The sequence below is a fragment of the Cyprinodon variegatus genome, unplaced genomic scaffold (genome assembly GCF_000732505.1).
Source record: "Cyprinodon variegatus isolate N-32 unplaced genomic scaffold, C_variegatus-1.0 Scaffold602, whole genome shotgun sequence".
NCBI lineage: Eukaryota > Metazoa > Chordata > Actinopteri > Cyprinodontiformes > Cyprinodontidae > Cyprinodon > Cyprinodon variegatus.
Window position 1 is genome coordinate 53,041 of NW_015151055.1, and position 14,098 is coordinate 67,138.

General features: G+C 39.9%; 1 protein-coding gene across 2 annotated transcripts in view; it reads left to right on the top strand.

Moving 5' to 3' along the window:
* The window catches only part of LOC107096159 (mitochondrial glutamate carrier 1-like), a 31,691-nt gene extending 30,137 nt beyond the window's left edge, over nucleotides 1-1,554 (top strand). For both annotated transcript variants that reach the window (XM_015392685.1, XM_015392684.1), the window contains 5 exons: nucleotides 278-338; nucleotides 482-626; nucleotides 703-857; nucleotides 934-1,009; nucleotides 1,103-1,554. In XM_015392685.1, the coding sequence (XP_015248171.1) occupies nucleotides 278-338; nucleotides 482-626; nucleotides 703-857; nucleotides 934-1,009; nucleotides 1,103-1,256 (591 nt within the window). In that variant the 3' untranslated portion in view covers nucleotides 1,257-1,554. The remainder of the gene's footprint in view (nucleotides 1-277; nucleotides 339-481; nucleotides 627-702; nucleotides 858-933; nucleotides 1,010-1,102) is intronic.
* The last annotated feature ends 12,544 nt before the right edge of the window (nucleotides 1,555-14,098 follow it).

Consider the following 14,098-nt stretch of genomic DNA (forward strand, 5'->3'; position numbering starts at 1 on the left):
TTTTCCTTTAAAGATGCAGTTAAATCCAGAACAGGCTTGTTTAGACCAACTAACCCAAACTCCAGTCTCTGATCAGCCTAATCAAAGTCCAGACCTGCCAGAGATTAACTCCATATCTCCTTTTCCTTTATAACAATGAGCTCCTCTGTACTAAAACCTCAATAACTTGATCAGTTTGATTCCAACGTGGCAAAATGTTGAAAAGTGAAACTAGCAAACCAGTCATAAAAAACAGTGGATGTTGTTTGACTTCATTTATTTCCTGCTTCCTCTACAGGTCGTCATAACAACTCCTATGGAGATGCTGAAAATCCAGCTGCAGGATGCTGGCAGGCTGGGTAAGAGTCTGAAGTCTGATGGGCAATGAGCGCCCTCATGTGGTGATGCTAGAGATTACAGCTTCTGCTTGCATTGGATAATAATGAGGTCAGAGTTTTTGTTTTTGCTGTAATCAGCATTATTTCTCCTGATTCTCCTTTAGCCGCTCAGAGGAAGCTCATGCCGGAAACGGTGGCGGCAGGAAGCGTGGAGATAAAGTCTCCCACAGCCATGCAGATCACCAGACAGTTACTGAGGGAAAAGGGCATCGCTGGACTCTATAAGGGCCTGGGGGCCACGCTGCTCAGGTACAGCAGTTCAATGTTCTAACGCAGTGGTTGGTCTCCTCTGCTGAGGTCTGACTGTTTTGTTTCTGGTGATCAGGGACGTCCCTTTCTCCATCATCTATTTCCCTCTCTTTGCCAATCTGAATAACCTGGGGAAGAAAGGCGGCGAAGGCCCCGCTCCTTTCTACGTGTCGTTCGTGTCGGGCTGCGTCGCCGGGAGCACAGCAGCCGTCGCTGTCAACCCCGTCGATGGTGAGCCGCAGCGTTTTAGATTCTCCTTCAGAAAAACACCCTAAATAAACGCTAACCTGAGCTTTTTTACGCGCAGTAATAAAGACCAGACTGCAGTCGCTGAACCGAGCGAGCACAGAAGACACGTACTCCGGAGTGACGGACTGCATCAGGTGACCTGACGATGTCTGAAGTCTTTCTCCTGATCTCTGCAGGCTGGTTATTAACACTGCGTCTGTATTCTGGTGGATTTCTGTGCTTTTCAGGAAGATCCTGCGTAACGAGGGTCCGTCTGCGTTCCTGAAGGGAGCCTACTGCCGCGCTCTGGTCATCGCTCCTCTCTTTGGGATCGCCCAGGTCGTGTACTTCCTGGGCGTGGGCGAATATATCCTCAGCTTCCTGCCTAAAAAAGACAACTAAGTGGGAACATCTGTTCTGCCTTTCCTCCCACGATGCATCACTTCAGCTCCATCATCTCCATCCGATTCTTAGACACCATTTTTTGTTTTGTTTTTGTTGGATTGAATGTTTAAAAAGTTCAGGAGGGAGCTTTTATTTTGCCAAGATGCCTGAGGCAGCGCGCACGGTTCCAGTCGGCGGCGCCGCCACGGCGCCACGGCGGAGATCAGAGGTCTGTAGTTAGAAGATTTAATTCACTTTTTAATATGATTGTCAGATTTAGCAGATTAGACGTCCCGCCCTTTGCTGTTGAACAGAACATCAGAACATCACTGGGTTCCCAGTTTCCCACTAAATAGAACCATAAGATCCAGTCTGCATGTTTAGGAGAGACGGACCAGAATCAGGTCCTCATGGTTTCACAGCCTGCTGGAAAATATCTGGGTTAGACTTAAAAAAAACACATTTTTATTTATTTAAAACTTGTAAATCCTGCTAAAATAATACCAAATGATTTAGGAAATCAAAGATTTTACTGTTTCAATTTTAAGTAATAGACTTAATTAATTAGAATGTATAGACTTATACATAATCAAACGATTTTAGCTTCTTACTGTGAAAAACATTAAATATTTGTGATTCTGTTGCTTCGAGCCAAATAAGATAAAGTAGATAACGTATCAGCTGGTTGATTACTTAGATTGGGTCGCTAGTCTGCTTCACAGGCTCACCAAAGAGTTAAAAGGAGCAGCAGAAAGTTTTAGAGGTTTTCTTTCAGCCTGTTGACCCACAGCATGACAAAAAACTTTAGTCAGTTTTAAGCTCTGACTTTTTAAAACCGAGGTAATACCTGGATTTATCTAATCCGGAGTTTAACGGAATACTTAGAAAATAAAGGCTAATAGACCTTTATGTAAGGAGAGAATGTGAAGCAGCTGATTTCATTGCAGGGCGGCGTGTGGAAGTGATTCCAGCGAATCCGCTTCCTCCCCGTTCACCTGAAGCTTTGCTTGTTTTGCTTTTTAAAGAGATCTAGTTTCATCTGATATGAAGCAGAAGCACAATGGCTCCACAGTTTGGCCTCAGAACAACGTTTGTTTTTTGTTCTCACAGCTTTTGAACGATGAGAACGATGAGAACTGTTGCAGGAAAGTCGATCATTCTGAGGTTTGCTTTGCAGCTTTAATCACATTCGTTTTTAGTTTTAATGATCAGAGAGCACTTTGTGACGCCTTCAGGGGCCGTCGGCCATTATGGAAATCCTTCCTCTCTCCTTAGAAACGGACGTGTGAATTATTTTCTGGCGTTTGCTCCCGGTTGCGTCCAAACTTGCGTTCAGTGGAAGAATCCAAAGAGCTGAAGGAAAAGTGTCTCGTTGCCGTTTGATTCGGACCAAACATATCCGCTTCTTTGCTTTAGAGGTTTGCTTTAAGCCGCCGCGCTGTCGTATCTTGTTTATGCGTCTCTGCGTCTCGCTGCCATTGGTGAAGGTGACTCTGCTGAGCGCTGACCTTACATTCCCTCCTCGCTCCCGTCGCTCAGACAGACGTTCGGTTGCTGCACATCTGATGCAACTTTTTCATTGTGATATCATTTGTGGGGGTGAGCTTTATTTATAGATATTCCCTCCTAGAAGCAGTATAGCGTATCTATTTGTGTTTTGTATTGTCTGCTTTGTTTTCTGTATTGTACATATGCAAATGAAATGAACTTTGTTTTAGAGTTGATTGTTTTTTTGTTGTAAATGACGGCTTATTTGCACACCTACCTCCATCGCCCCCTTCAGTTCTTAATGTGGTGATTTAATGTGAAGATTTGGGTCAAATGAAGGAACATCAGACAGATTGCTTTTGTTTTTATAACTTTTTGCCAAGAGGAACTAGTTGATCTTTAGATTGCTTTTCTTTGGAGGTGCCATTGCTCCCAGTTTAAGCATAGGACCAAATGGAGGATCTACCGGCTGATAGACGAGTTGCTTCAGCAAATGACATAAAGATCCCAGATGCAGCCTGACTGAGGTGTGCAGACTGTTGTGTTTTTATGTGCTGATGATTCTTTCAGGAGGTTGCTGCAATATGGCGGCTCTTAAACCGAGGCGCTGCTGCTTGAATCACTCGCAGACTGACCTCAGCCTTTTTCTACGTCTTACTGAAACTGAAAGCCATAATTATGAGGAAGTATGAGGGAAGAGAAAAGGGCAAACAGACACTTCAAATGTTATCAACCCAATAAATGGACGTTATTAGCGGCTCTCAGTCCCAGAAAATGGCTCTAGATTGGCTCAGTAGGTTTTTATCCTAATCCTAAAGCAATTCCTCTTTTACCTGCAGAATTAATTGATATATTTATCTAGAATCTGAACATAATTTTAGAAGTTTTTCATCTATTGTAAAGAATAGTTGATATGTCGCTCATATCGAACAATATATTCTGTCAACTGAGTGGTTTTTAAACGTCTCCTTAAATCTGTGTGACTGAAACGTGTGGAATTCACTGGAAGGAAAGATTTAAAACTGTTTTTAAAAGAAGCTATGTGTCAATAAAGCAGATAAAAAGTATAAAGCAGGTAAATAGAAAGTAAAACTTTTTTTTTCGCTAACCCCTGCGCCGTCTGCACGCCTATAGAAAGTAAACTGATCGTTTCAGATGTTATCAACCATAAGCTGCATATTATCTGACATTAGAAACCTTCTAGAAGGTAGAGGAGTCGCAGCCTGGAGCCATTCTATGGGACTGATAACCGCTAATAATCAAAATAGACCCGTTGACTCATTAAACTGGGCTTTATTATTATTATTATTTTATCTGTTTAGTTCTGGACAGAAGTTTATGTAAAATTACAGGCCTGGATTTAATTAAACCTTTCCAACGGTTTAGAGATGATACTGCGCTTAGGTTTATATCTACTGGAGATGCTGAAACACACACTGGCAGCCAAACATTCCCTCTGCATGACGCTGCCACCACCGTGCCTGGCAGGTCTGGGTTCCATCTGAAAGGTCTCAGCCTGATGCCTCTAAACGCTCTTTTTAGGACTGAACTAAAACTTTAGGACGGCCCAGCTGGATCTATTGGAGGTCTGAGAAATGTCGTGTTTTAGCGGTTCTGGTCGGAGCGTCGGTCAGAAATCACAGCTGGAAGTTTGTTTATGGCCTCAGAAAACATGTGACTGAAGTTCAACCTGCTACAAAACTTTAATCTAAATGTTCAATAGCTGATCTGTTAATCAGCTTTTAATTATAATTCTAACCACAGATAATTTGCAAAAATATATACTGCAGATTCTCAGTCATCCAGGTCAGTCGTTCCAAAAAAGTTAAAAAACAAACTTTGTTTCCAAGTTTGAAGACGTTTCTCTTCCATCCAGGAAGATTTTGGGATTGAAAAATCTTCTTGGATGGAAGAGAAACGTCTTCAAACTTGGAAACAAAGTCCAGTGGATTGATTTTAACTTTTTGGGAAAACTAACGGATCATTGAAGTTGTATGATCATCATGTTTCCAATGACTGATTAAAAGTCAGAAAGCCTTTAATGTGAACTTCTGTCCAGTTCCTGATTGTTTCTGCTGTAATTTTTAATTATTTTTCTGCCTGGTTTGGTTTTCAAACCTCCTGCTTCTCCCTCTTTAGATCCTTTCCTCTTGAACGTCTCTTTGTTCTTTTGTTTTCACTCAGCTGTGATTGTTTTGGCTTTCACTCACCTCGTGCTTTCGGTTGTGTACGTGTGCGTAAATGTGTGACGGTGAAGTGCAGTGGTTAAAGTGTAGTTGTCAGGACGCCATGTTTTCTCCTCTTCCTCTCTGTGTGTTGTTTTTTTTTTTTTTTTTGTGGCGATCGTCTGCCATCTGCTCCATCCTGCTGGGATGTTTGCTGAGGAACTTTTAAAAATGTACGATTTGGAGTTTATACAATCATAAAACCGAAGCACAAGGGATTATTAGGCCTAAAATAGCCTGTTTCTCTCTCAATATTCCACATGCTGGTTTTTAGAACATGATTTAAACTGATTCTATTTCTTTAAATCTTCTCAACATCTTTTCTGAATCACGTTTACCTGCAGTGCTGCTCAGAGCTTTATGTGCATCAACTGAATCTTTACAAATTAACTCTGGACTTTTAATTTGAAACCAAATAGATTGATAAAAGGAAATTAATGGATTTTAAAAGCAAGATTTGGCTGCACAGTTTGAAAACATCTGACCAGCACTGCCCCCCCCCATCATAGAGACCGCCATGTTCGCTATCAGCAGTAAGCCACAGGATGTATATCACCTACATATTCTATCGTAATCAGATATAAGAATGTATCTTAGATATTATGAGATGTATTATAAATATTGTGAAGACTTTATTACATTTTAACCTAAAGATTAAAATTTCACTAAAACATTCATGAGCCAGCTTGATGTTATGCAATAAGTAGCCACGCGTTGGAGAGGAGACGCTGTCATGGCAGCATCACACGGCGGACGAGGCCTTCCAGGCTCTGAGGTCACCCTGCAGCACCTCTTCTCTTCCTCCAAGAGGAACCGTGCAATAAAGCACTTTTAAAAAAAACCAGGACCCCCCCACCTTCAATCTGCACATCCTCTCCGTCACAGAGGCCCTTTGTGAGCTGCTGTGGTGAACACTTGTCTGTTCATACTTGTTTGCAATGGGAAAAAAAGAATCTAATGTTCTCTGTCACGATTTACTGTTCAATAAAGTTCTGTCCTCCTATTGGCTGCCTGCGTGTGTCTATCATCAGGGCATCTTCTGCCCACGGCCAGCTGAAGAACCCACTGCCGTGGAAACAGGAGACCAAGGACACAGGCTGACTCCTGGGGGGCATCTGTGTTTCCTCTGAAAGCCACCAGGTGTCGCTGTGGGACTGTAGGAAGCGTCACCAACAGGCACTACAGGTGTTAGTTCATATTTAAGATAAATCACACCTCCCAGACGCTTTTTCACTTTATTTTCACTAAAATATGCAAACTTGCTTCCACTGATGGCTGAAAGAGAAATGTTGGTTTCACCTTAGCTCCTCCTGCTTCCACTGGATTCATTCAGCCTTTCTAATTACTTCCAATTACAGCCTAAGATTAAAATAAATGTTTTCTTAACCATGTTTGAACTGAACAGAACTCTCTAGATTTATTTATTTCCTCCTGTTTTTATGTCTGTAGCCGTTCATGGTGTTAGGATCCACAGTGCTGCTTTGCACATCCCTGCAGCATAATTACATCACAGGACTTTCATGTAAGTCTGCACGCCACACATGAGCACGCCCTGCAGCTTCTCCACGCGCCTCTGTTAGAGTCTGATTTCATATCCAGAGAGCGCTTTCATCAGACCATCTACTCCAGTGTTTACACACTCTGAGCGAAAAGGCCTGACAAGACTTTGAAAAATGAGAAGAAAGCCACTGTTCTTATGTCTCAAATCCTTTTCATGTCATGACTTAAGCTTCCACTGTGAACTATTATTAGCCTTTTCTTGCTCTCTGTTGCAAGAGGAGGAGGAAGGGAGAGGCAGTTAAGTTGAGCTGAGTGATGGAGGTGAGGCAGGAAGCAAGAGGGACCAGAGGAGGTGAGGGGATGGTGCTGATGTCTATATAGGTCACTAAATCAATGGGAATCAGATTTTTGAAGGTGATATTTATAGAAACCAGTGGAGACGGATGCATCTGTGACACAATGCTGCTGGGAGGGAGGGAGGAACCCACTGTGTCCAAATGAGTCTGCTGAGAATTGTGTCCGACTAGCGGGGGAAGATGTTCAGCAGAATATGATCAAATGAAAACGACTGCAGGATGTTCTGGATAAACCGCTTCCTCAGCTCTGGTGATAAAATGCAGCCAAACTGTTCAAAGCTTCTGATCACATCAGCCCACATTCCTGAGTGGAATATCCGGCCTGTTTCACTAACTTCACAAGACAAGTGTGCAGATTTATAAATGTGAACATGTCAGCAGTTGTTTTTAGGATCCCCAGACTTTAATATTATAGATTTATCACATTAGAAACACTTGAACACGTTGCAAAAACTGTATTTCTGCTGAGGTTGTTAATAACTGCCTTCCTCATCCCATTTATTCTCTAATGCTCACGTCACTCTCTCTCTCTCCTCACCAAGAAGTTTCATTATAAATTGGTAATTTGCTCAGAGAACATGAGGGAAAATAATTAAAGAAATAGTTTTAGATTGCTTCCTATAACTAGCTGTTTCTGGGACAGAGTCAAGGTCAAAACAGTCCTGTACTTTGGCTGCCTGGATACTAACTAACTTTCTGCAGCTCATTCAGGCTGAAGGTGCAAAGCTACAAACTCATCCTTGCACCAGGAAAGTGATGAATGGATCACTTTACATTTCTGAGAGTTCCTGATCTGTTGCAGAAGCATAAAGAATCCGGAGCTTTAGGAAGAAATGAAGAGGCCTCTGCTAAATGATTTATATTTCTGATTTAACTATTTTTAGATACAAGCCTCATCATTTTACTCATTTTAATGTGTGAAAACATCAATTTACTAATAAAATAATTATTTGCAGGGAATAAAAGATTATCCTTTATACAGTATTTCTTATTCTGTTTGGGTATTTTAATAATTATAGCCCAAAAAGTCATTAAAGTGATCAAATATTTGCTTTGTAAAATGATGGAAAATATGTGTTGTTCTTTTGATCTCCTTTATATTTTAATTTAGTTTAATCTTAGTTTAGGGAGAGATGGCCCAGTGGTTAGAGCAGAGCTTATAACTTTCCACTCATTTCCACGAGTGGAAACTTCCTTTTTTGTTCCTTTTGGTTCAGATCATCTTTCTAATCTTCTGTTGCTGTTTTTCATCCATCATGGCGGATAGCAGCCGTTAGGACTGAATCTGGACGCCACTGATCTACAGATTTAATGATGTTCCACTGATGAGCAGTTGGCTGCCATCGTGCGGCACCTGGGGAGTAGTGTCGGGTAAAGGGTCCTGCTCAGGGACCCAGAGTGGCAGTCTGTGGGAGTGGGACTCAAACTCTGGATTCCAAGCTCTATGCCCTGACCACTAGGCCGCCACTCCCGTGCAATAATCACTCCGCTTTCTAATAATTATTATTCAATTATAATATTAAATAAGGAAAAAAAAAGAAATAAAAAGCTGAATGTTTGAAAAACTGTAAATCTTATCTGAGTCTCAGCTGATCAGCCTGTTTACATTTGATCGCTGCTGCACTGAACATTTGGTTTGTTTACACCCTGTGTGCAGAAAATGACAATAAAGTTTGTCTAATAGATTCAACCTTAAAAATGTCTCAGTTTTTGTTCTGTTAAGTTTTCTTTGACTTTTCAGTTTCACTGTGATCCATGTTTTTCTTTGTTTTCTAGTTTTATGGGTTTAAATCCTATTTTGTTGTGTTTTCTGGATGTATTTGAGTTCTTGGGTTTTTCTGATTGCCCTCTGCTGCCCTCTGGTGTTGGTCTTATTTTCTCCTTCTAGACTCCTCTGTTCACACCTGCTCCCAATCAGCTCATTAGTCCAGTCTTTGTTCAGTCTGCCATATAAACCGTTCCTCAGGGCTGCTTCCTCGTCCTCCCCTCGCTCCTCATGCTCCTTTTCCCTGCTTCTCCAAGCTTCTGGTTTGTTTAACATTTTTATGTTGGATTTTTGGATTCCTGCCTCGGTTGCCTGTGAGTAATTTCATTAAAACTTTAAGATCTCACCTCTGCATTTAGGTCCTCAAAACCTCAACCAAACCTCTATTCCATAGAGAAAGTCTGAGGGGAATCAAGACTGTCCTGTTTTCTTTTTGGTTCATTTTCAAATAAGAAATAATAGTAAAATATCTGTCCTTATTGTTTTTGTCATTTTTATCGCGGGTTTCTTCCAGGTGGTGTAGAATCTATAGCAGGTGGTTCTATGCATCAATACATCAGATGGTTTCTGAAAGTTACAGGTTCTTTAAAATTACTCTGGAAATGAAACAGAAATGTTCTGATATTAGAAAAATTAATTTGTATTTTTGAATACTTGAATATTTTCAAAAGTGAGTACTTCAGTACTTTAACTTGAGTAAATGTTTGACTGAGAAACTTTTACTTGTAGTTGAGTAAGAATTAACTACGAGTATCAGTACTTTTACTCAAGTACTACAGCTGAGTACTTCGTCCCCCGCTGTCTATCGATCATATTCAAGGTTTTGAAAGTGATTGAGGTCTAAAGGTTGGACAACCTCAGCTTCTAGTTTCATTTTATCCTGAATGGCTTCCTTTTTATTGTTCCTAATGATGACGCCTGATTCCAGCGTTCCTGAAATGCCTCTAAGTTAAAAACAGATCCTGCAGTGAAGCTCGGAGGATCCTTCAAGTCCCGTTCTCCATGTCTGGAAAAACTGAAATCTGAACTTGATAGTAAAGATGACCTGATAGGCCTTTGCTGCAAAGCAACGGCTCTGATTGAGGAAGGAATGTTTGTTCTTACTTTAAATAACTTTAAACTGTTAAGAGCATAAACAGTAGTGTATAGGATTTCCTAAAAGCGCGTTCATGAGTCTACGGAAACCGCAGCAGACCAAACCAGATGAAAGTGCGCATTCAGCTCGGCAAAGAACTCATGCTCTTCCTCAACACTGAAGTCCTCAGACATTTTTCTTTCGTTGTTTCTTTCTTTGCACAGGTAAACAGCACATTTCTTCTTCTACGCTTGCATTATCGGCAGAGCAGACGCTGAATGCGCACTTTCATCTGGTTTGGTCTGCCGCGGTTTCCGTAGACTCGTGAACGCGCTTTCAGGAAATCCTATACACTACTGTTTATGCTCTAAAAACATTCTAAATGACTTCGTTTCGAGTAAATTCTGGATGCTACCCACTCAGGAAACTTGGAATACATTGGACGAGCAGTATGGAGGAATATTGACACGTTTTTTGTGGACTTTTATGGACCTTTCTGCCTCGGGCGCCATAGACCTCCATTATTTGAATGTCAGCAGACAGCAAGAAGCCTCCCAGATCTCCAGATGCATTTGAGATATCAAAAAAGTACTCCAGAGTGTTGTTCAGCATGGGGGTGAGTAGAAAATGAAGGCTAATCATGTTTTGGGTGTACTATTCCTTTAAACATTTTAATTTTTAATTTATTAACAATTACTTGACAAGTTAAACGCTGTGGTTAATTATACACATCAATATACGAACATTAAAGTTGATGTATACAAAAATTAATTCTCTTTTCAGAACTAAATTTATGTTCCATGGCGTAAAGAGAAAATTCTACCTCTGCAGGTCATCTAAGAGTCTTCAGTCAAATCATAGATAAACAACTACTTTAATAATAACTTAAAAATTTATTTAATGTAGATGTTAGTACATGTAAATATTCGTTTTGTGCAGAAAAGATGTTTGCCACAGAAATTTTTTCCACTATACCTTTAATTTAGACGACATGGATAAATGCGTCTATTTGTTAGTAAAAGCTGTAGGAAAGTCTAGTTTGTCTTTATTTATAAAATATGGATGTTTTGTTCGTTCCTGTTGGAACAGAGTAGATGGACCCTGAGGTTCTGGTACCGATCCGCTTTTGGCCCCCCCCTCAGTGTACATCGGTTACTGCCTGGACACCATACGCCTCTGCTTAACGGTGGGAAAAAATGAAAAAAAAAAACTTTTATTTTGTTCTCATGCACAATTGTTTGCACTTGTATATTTATATATAAAGACATTTTCCAAACCAATAACATGTCGGCGTCTCTCTCTTTTCTTACAGTCTCTTTATCGATGCAGGCAGACGCTGTGCAGAAAGGTCCCATCCAGAATAAAACTGCTTTGCTCGCAGGCATCACAGCCAACCGCTGCTCCACTGGGTCATCAATAACTATTTCATATTGATTCAGGTTTTATTTCCCTTTTGATTTACACTGAAAATACAAAATTCATTTCTTTGAGTTTGCGTCCTTTAGAGAGTTATGAGTGAAGAACAAATAACAAATAAGCACACAATGCAAAAGTGTCCTGGGTTTAAAAATAAGGAAATAAAAACCTGACCCTGATGCTGGTAACCACAGAGGAGGTCTGGGTTAAATAGAGACAAGAAACCTTTGAAAAAAAAAAAAGATTGAAGCACAAAAACTGCCTTTAAATATTAAAGCAAGGAGGAGCTGATAAAGGGAAGAATATATCTCTGAAACCTTTTCTTCTGTATGACATTTTATCAGATTCAACGTTTCCTTTTCCAGGTCATTTAGAGATAAAATAAATAAATCTAGTGTCAGATGTTTAAATACATTCATTTAATATTTCTTGGAATTGCATTTCAGAATAATATTCGGTGCAAATATCCTTCCACCAGGTTCTCATACAGTTTTTCTCTGCAGAGCCTCTGAAGCTCAGGAGGTTTTAAAGCCCACGATCTTCCTAATGGACTGAGATTAAATCTTGATGCATCGAAAGTCATCGTCCCTACGATGAGCTATTTTGTGCCTGATCTTTAACTTCCTTGAAATATGGTTTTAAAAAGTTCTTTCCTTATATCACAACATGTTCTTTTAAATGTAAAACTTCCTCATTCATTGCAAAGTATATCTGCAAGACCTCAAAACATTCCCCAATTAACCTCGCTTAGCAGCTTCAGTTTCTTTGATGGGTCTGTTTTTGTATTTATCCCTGAGACACAGAACACATCTCCTCTGCTAGCATTGCATGACTGGACACTCCCACAGTGTTTGTTCTTGCATATATATATATATATATATATATATATATATATATAATGTATGCATAATTTTTTTTTGGCTCATTCTGGGATAAATCAAATATGCTTAAGACAGAACCCGCCTCATGGAGATCCACGCTATTCTTCCTGATTCCTCTGCTGATTATTATTGTTTTAAACAAAAGGAAAGAGTCTTTTAGGTAAAGAATAAATTCACAGGTGAGACACTCTTTACTTTGAATCTAGGGAATTAACCATATGCTTACAAAGCCATGATGTTTGTAAAGATTGGAAATTATTGAAAAAATATCAAATGTTGTCCAGAAGTTTTGGAAAGGCTAAAGATGCGCAAAACCAAGCTGATAAAAATCAAACCATGGTATTAATCCTAACATTAAATAAGATGGAGTTCTTTCAAAGCTTAAGTTTTCCTTTCATTTGTCTTCAGTAGGACAAAGTGTCCCATGTGTCTCCCTTTTAAATGGGGAAAGATTTGACTTAAAATTAGTTTCAAATGGTTATAAAGACTTAGTGCGTGAACAAGCAAACATTTAGGTTATAAAACATCATTTCTAGTTTGATTCTGTCTTCCAGGGTGCTGTCCATGGTGCTGGACCATCAACTGGACGGAGTGATCTATAAATTTCCTTCAATAAAAAACAGGGAAAATAATTCAGTCCTAAAAATATTGTAGAAATGGGGCTTAAAGGGTCAAGGCTGTTATTTTGTTGAATAGAGAAGAAAATGGGGAAAATAAATAACCAGTTATTTTTATTTATTTGATCTGATGTGGATTATAAAGAGTATAATGAAGGATTCATGAGGTTACAGCCTGTGACTATAAAACGCTGCAGCGGGAGAAAAACAACCAACATTTTCTAAGCTGAGTTAACATGAATTTGCATGAATGAACCAAAACAAACCTTAAAGTAAAGCTATAAGGTCATAATTAGAGATACTTTATATCTCAGCATAGTGGAGGCCCAAAAGAAATGCTGCCTTTCACAAAATTATTTAGGCGTTTCCTTTGCATACACTGTGCATTCCTCTCTTTGTTAGATTTTAAAAATTCGATATTAAGGCCGGTGTTCTGTCAGACCAGCATACCCATCGTCGATACGCATGAGCAAGACGTCAGGTTAGCATACGCCTATTCTAGTCCTGTTTATCCCTTCAGTTTTATCTGAAAAATAGACTTTGAACTACCTCGATCGGCGTGTATCCCTTTACTCATCTACAAAAAGCTATTTAAGGTTGGATCGCATATGCTTCAAAAAACACCTAAAAGTAAGTAAATATTTTTTTCTACAAAACTAAAGGGATAAACGGGCATTGACTATGTGTATGCGGGTCTGACAGAACACTGTTTTTTTTTTTTTTTAATGTGGATGTTGATGAGGTTCAGGTAGATGTACCTTAAAGGGGTTGGTTTTCTTTCCGTTATTGATTTTAGGACTAATGGAGCGTGAGGCATTGTTCTTTGTTTTTAATTGGGTTTAAAATTAGTGCATTTATCACTCCATTAAAGTACAGCATTCCCACCTTATCTCCATTCTACATGTTGTGAGGGACAAAGCATTTCCGCTATGGAGGACACAGGAAAATGTCTTCACAAACGGGGAAACAGATAAAACAGGTGGAGGAGACCATCACAGCTTCCATCTCCAATAAACAGGAAAAAAGTCTCACATACTTGGCTGCATCCCCATTTAACTGTCAATAACCTATAACAAAAATGGCCGATCAGTTTTTGTCCCTAACTGAGTTCTGAAACAAGGCTGATAAAAATCGGATCATTGGTCGTGTAGATACTCCAGTTCACTCCATCTTTGATTCTATTCTCCTCCATAGATTGTCTTCTGTCCTAAACAGTCCAAGGTTTTTACCCACCAGAAATCTAAAATGATTTTAGTCTCAGTTTTAATCCAGATTTAACATTCACCTGTTCAGGACTAATTTTGTTACTAGAAAATTCAAAATGTTATTTGATGTTTTTGTCATAAGCTCAGAACTTAGGACCCAGTCCTTAAGGTGAGACAGACAGTGGGACGATTCAAAGCGTTTATTAAAATCAGGATGGGGTGCTGTGGATCTGCAGCGGCTACGGGGGGAGGCAGGGCACCGCCCATCCCCGCGGATAGCCACCAGGCTAGTGGTTAGAGCAGTGCTCGGTTTGAGCCCTACAGCCTCCACT